General features: G+C 35.0%; 1 protein-coding gene across 2 annotated transcripts in view; it reads left to right on the top strand.

The window, feature by feature from the left end:
• Positions 1-642: 642 nt before the first annotated feature.
• Positions 643-6000, top strand: part of LOC101744514 (ATP-binding cassette sub-family C member 4) — a 42896-nt gene continuing 37538 nt past the window's right edge. The window contains exons 1-4 of one of the 2 annotated variants that reach the window (XM_038015777.2): positions 643-1038; positions 1137-1228; positions 5173-5418; positions 5755-5962. In XM_038015777.2, the coding sequence (XP_037871705.1) occupies positions 1155-1228; positions 5173-5418; positions 5755-5962 (528 nt within the window). In that variant the 5' untranslated portion in view covers positions 643-1038; positions 1137-1154. Of the gene's footprint in view, positions 1039-1118; positions 1229-5172; positions 5419-5754; positions 5963-6000 lie in introns of both variants that reach the window. The other variant, XM_021349664.3, reaches the window with a different exon arrangement.

Raw genomic sequence — 6000 nt, 5'->3', positions numbered from 1 at the left:
TGTACACACATTAACTCTCCAGGTAATCCAATCCCGTTTTCGAAGGAAACCATCGGAGCCCCGTGGTATGAAGAATGTAGATTTTTCACGACCACCTAAATCGAGTGCCGATATGTAAGTATCCTAACGAAGCGTCAGAACGCTACTTCAACAAAACGGCGCGTCACAAAAACCTTCTTAACGTGGCGGCCGCTAATTACCCGACCGCGATGGGGCAACGCTAAGCCGCAGGGGGTCGCGATTCCGATTCGGTGGTAAATTCTGCGAAGCACTGCTCTTGCTAGATAGAGCTAGTGTTAGCAAATTCTCTCAGGTTGAGCCCGTGAGCTCACCTAACCGACCGGACGTAGCTGAAATAGCCGCTTAGGCTACCAGCGAATGGTTAGAGAAAAAAATTAAATTGGCCAATGTAAAAAGTTTTATGCTCTATCAAAACAAACTTTGATTGACGCTAAAAATACAAAAATCGAATCGTAGTTGGATCGATAGTTTATTACCATCTATTGCGGTTTACAATATTGATACAAAGCACCCGGAGCGAACGCCCCTATTTCGCTATCCGTTGCTTAAATAAATACCTACACACACATTTATCTAATTTTGTGACTTGTTCATAGATAATACACTTAAGACTTGTAATCATTACTCGAGATTCACTCACACGCTACGTCACTTACGCCAGTATCAGAATATTGTCTACTCGCATAATATATATAAAGCCAGTACGTCGGCTTTGCCGAAGCTACTCGCTTGGGTAGTTTGTTGTTTTTTTTTTAAAAAGATTGTGATATAATTTAAGGAAGTGTCGCTTTAAACACTTTTTAAACAACTTAATACGCAATTATATTCCTTTAAAAATGTAAATGTTAAGACTACTAATATTAGGAATGTTCATAGCTGGTACTTTGAGCTGTAAATGAAATTGGCCGGAGTATCTCGAAATTCTAAACGCTCTACTGTTGCTAAGCAATATTGAGGTTTAATACTTTGTGCCTCGAAATAACAGGACGCGAAAACTATTTGTGATTATAAATACACGTAAGCTCGATTGTTTCAGTGTGAACTAAATTTATGACTTAATATTTCATAACCTATAAAAAGTTTTATAAAAACAACAGCTCGTTTAACTGTTTTAGCTAAATTAAAATTACAAAATGGAGTCAAAAGTAGTGTTGAACAATAAGAATCCTCACGATGAAGCTAATATCCTGTCGAAGACGTTTTTAACGTAAGTACAATGTTGATGAAAATTTAGAAATGTAAGTTATGTGGTAGGTAGGTACTTCGTAAGATTAACACTGAAAAAAGACCCAGAACATTAAAATTATTATTTACCCACGTATCACATTTTTCAATTTGTCGCTAATGCTATTAAATTATAAAAAGATATAAGCATTAAGCTTATAAAGTTATAAATAGGTATATAATTTTATAGTACAAAGTACTTACCTATCTATCAAACCATGTGAAACATACCAAACAAAAATTCACAAATGATTTTAATTAATCACCTATTTCAATCATCAACCTGAACATAACACAAAAATATAAAAATGTAACAGACACGTACCTACATATACTTTCATTTATTACCAATTGTGATTTTTTGAAATTCTAGAATTCTAACAATTGCCGAATATGCGTGCGTATGTATGTTGTAATATGTACTGTGTTTGTTTAACTTTGTTGATGTTTGGCTTTGACAATAACGAATGTTGATTGACATTAATGGCAACGTCAAGGACGGAAATCACTGGAAATCGGGAAAACGGACTGAGCTCATAAATAAATAACAAGGGAAAAGGAAATTACTTAGAACCAAGAATATATCAAGAATAATCTTTGGATTATCACTACGTACATTTTGCACTACTATTAGAAAAGTAGATTTTGCAAAATCTATAAAAGATTTTTAAAGCTCATTTGTATTTATACATTCTGTGTAGGTAATGCTACTAAAGAACCATTCTACATATTATAATCTTGTAAGTGCTCCACGTTTACAAATTTGTAACAATTATTTAAATTAGAAAACCTTTAAAATGAAAAAGGTGGTTGTGAGAAGTCGCGTTCAGAAATATATGAAAAAGTATTCTGTGAGAGAACTTGAGAGAATAATTCTTCCTCCTCAGAAATTCGCGCCAAAGGAATGGTTTCCGAACAGGCAGGAACGCAGATTTTAGGAGCAAGTGTAATATTATGCCGATTCGAAAATAAAACGGATTAAATCGAATAGACTTGATCTAAAAAGTCAGATTGTAGGTCGTTTGGAATATCTGGGTCTGATTCCTGGGGGACTTCGGTTCTCTCTGTGTTTTGTACCGAATGTTCTATGGGGAGTACTCTAAGGAATTCTTTGATGAAATACCATTATATCGTTTCTACTATCGCATCGCCCTCCGCGGGAACTAGAACCACTGCGTTCATCCACAGTATGTTTGAGATTTTTTCTGCCACGTACCATCCTGCTTTGGAATTAAATCCTCGCGACCGTAATTCGTGAGCGCTATGACATATTCCTCCTCTTCAAATGAGACTTACGGAGAGAACTTAGCAGTAGGCGTGCGACTTGGCTCTGCCCTTGTCATTGCTGTCTTCCAAAAGCGACGCAAAGCTTAGATTATTGTCGTTTGTGCACCATTAAAACGGGTTCCAACAAGACTCCTTAGCGTTCTATATACCTTAATAGGCCCTTAATCAGTAAGAGAATAACCGGAGTGATGGTTTGTTTTCGTCGACTCACGCATCCTGTTTCAGCGTATTACGCATAGCAAGCATATTACGTATTATGAAATATTGGTATTCATGTCGCACAGTTTTTTTTTTGTATTTGGAATGCATGTCAATAAGTGATGTACAGTAGAATGCTGTAATTCTAATAAATACCGGTACCTACTGTTTTAATCAATAACGGTGAAATTGTTTCGACGATCATTATCTACGTTTTTTCTTATTACTATTCATTAAATAAATATTATTTTAGGTTTCCATCTCTTTACCATTCTACACTTAAGTGCCATACAACAAAATCCTTGTAAATTGCATTATGTCCGTCTAGCCCTCGCGTCAGTATGTTACAGTCAGTTTACAATAGCACAATTGTTTACTGTTACATATTATTATTATTATTGATAGTAAAGGTGCGGGCTGCGCCAAACTGGTCTTTGTGGCGGATTTTGGGGGAGGTCTTTTCCAGCAATGGACATCTGTGGGCTGATAATGATGATGGTAGTTATCACTCGAAAGGGCTGTCAGGGAACCGATTCCGGAGCCGAAACGACTTAAGTATTACGCCAATAGAAATGGAAAACAATAAGAATTTATTAAATGAAGCCTATGTACATACCTATCGTTTTAATAATTACATTACTGTGGACTCTAAATGAACTAATTGATTTTTAAAAAGCATGGTATGACTTGTTGTTTGTTATCTGTCAAGGGTATTTGGGTCATTCATATCAAATAGATAGTTGGTATCCATCAATTTTGATTTGGATGATGTTTGTTCAAAAATTTATTTCATTGTATAACGAAGTTTTAGCAACAAAAAAAAATGTTTAAAAGGAATCGAATAAAAAAAAAAACTTTAAATCTTCCAACACAATATTTTTAGTATTTGGAAACATATTATAGTTACAAAAATACTTTGGATTATGTATTAATAGGTGATATTTGAGGCCAGAAAAAAATACGAATAGAAACAAAAATTAAAAATTAAAAAATTGAGTATCAAATACAACCTCCCTAATTATTTGTACAGAATATTTCTACTTTTTTGGAAGGTTAACGTAAATTTTACAGTTTCATAGCGTACACGGATGTAAACATAAAAGTAATGAAAATGTGGAGTGTACCTAATAGATTGCGTTGCACGCAGACGAAGAATTCATTGCTCTGTGTTATCATATTGACATAGTTTTAAAGAAAACTTCTGTGTAAATTATTCAAATCATTAGGTAGGATAGTTTAAAAATGAAAGTGTAATTTTTCTAAAATTACCATTTAAAAATATAGAATTCGATTCTTAAGTTGTAGCTTGTAAACACACAATTTTGGTTTTTTCCAAATGCCAAGAAGGTTATAAACCCGAAACCGGTATTAAATGTTTATTTTCGATTTCTTATCACATACAAACTGTCCAAACGTATACAATTTAAATATTTCTACTGTTGGTGACTATTTGAAACCCGCACAGGTAGGTTCCACTACTCTGCCTAATTCTGACGCGAAACATTTTAATTAAAATGTGTGTATAAAACAGTCATTTTACAACACAAACGATACTTCGGCCTTATGGCTCAAGGTAGGTAGGTAGCGACATTTAACCATTTAACATCAGATGGGCCGTGAGCTCATTTAACCATCTATCCAATAAAAATATATAAACTTGTTTACTCATTGATATGCAAAACTGAATAAACAGATATTTTTAATAAACCATGAAAGTAAGTTTATTAAATATATTATTTAATAAACTTTAATTAAGTAAGTTATTTTAACAAGTAAAAATATTGAAATTTAAATAAGAGTAAAAAATACTGTAAAGGTACATAGGTACATACATTCCGTTTTCTGTCAATTATTTAATTTCGTGGCCTAAAGGATGATGAAGGAGATGTTCGGTGCATTCGTATCTTGCGATGCATCGGTGTTCGAAACCCGCTGGCGGGTACCAATTTTTCTAATAAATACGTACTTAACAAATGTTCACGATTGACGTCCACGGTGAAGAAATAAACGTGTAATAAAAATCAAACCTGCGAAATTATAATTTGCGTACTGATGGTAGGACCTCTTGTGAGTCCGCACGCGTTGGTACCACCACCATGCTTATTTCTGCCATGAAGCAGTAATGCGTTTCGGTTTGAAGGGTGGGGCAGCCGTTGTAACTATACTGAGACCTTAGAACTCATATCTCAAGGTATTTATGTTGTAGATGTCTATGGCCTCCGGTAACCACTTAACATCAGGTGGGCCGTGAGCTCGTCCAGCCATCTAAGCAATTAAAAAATATATTAAAATTTATCAACAGTAAATCATACCTAATTTGACTACAGTACGAATATCGCTTGAATTTCCTTATTAAATAAAAACAATTAAAAAAAACAGTTGATAAGCATTGTTTGCATAACCTGTAAAATATGTAAACATGTAATTTTGTGGTGTTCACAGGTGGAGTTTTACTTTATTCAAAAGGGGTTATAAACAGGGCATTTCTATCGACGACTTATGGCAGGCTCGTGGGGCAGATCATTCGAAGCAACTCGGCGATCGTCTTGAAGTAGCCTGGGAAAGAGAGTTAGAAAGAGCCAAACAGACTGGTACAAAACCATCTTTCTCGAAAGCGATCATTCGCTCATTCTGGCTCGAATATATGATTTGCGGCATATTTGTTGGTTTTCTCTTTATCGTATTATGGTAAATATTTTATCGTATCGTTATTTTATTCAACACAACAGCAAGACAACCTACTGGTGGTAGGACCTCTTGTGAGTCCGCGCGGGTAGGTACCACCATCCTGCCTATTTCTACCGTGAAGCAGTAATGCGTTTCGGTTTAAAGGGTGGGGCAGCCGTTGTAACTATAAGTATACTGAGATCTTAGAACTTATATCTTAAGATGGGTGGCGCATTTACGTTGTAGATGTCTATGGGCTCCAGTAACCACTTTACACCAGGTGGGCTGTGAGCTCGTCCAACAATCTGGCAACAAAAAATTAAAAGACACGATTTTAAAATAGAACATTATTTCCAGGCCACTGGTTCCGTTTACACTAGCATTGTTTATCGGATATTTCTCTGGAGAAAAATCACCTGAAAATTATAAAAACGCTCACATCTACAATTTCTTGATGAACTTTTTGAGTATAACGACGTCTTTAATGTTAAATCATTTACAACTTAGTCAGGGGAGAGTCGGTATGCGGATAAGGATTGCTAGCTGCTCGTTACTATATAGAAAGGCAAGTAAAATTTTGTTTGTTTATTTTATGTATACTTT

This window comes from Bombyx mori, chromosome 15, assembly GCF_030269925.1.
Source record: "Bombyx mori chromosome 15, ASM3026992v2".
Lineage (NCBI taxonomy): Eukaryota > Metazoa > Arthropoda > Insecta > Lepidoptera > Bombycidae > Bombyx > Bombyx mori.
The sequence above is the reverse complement of the archived record's forward strand: the minus strand, read 5'-3'. Positions and strand labels throughout refer to the sequence as shown.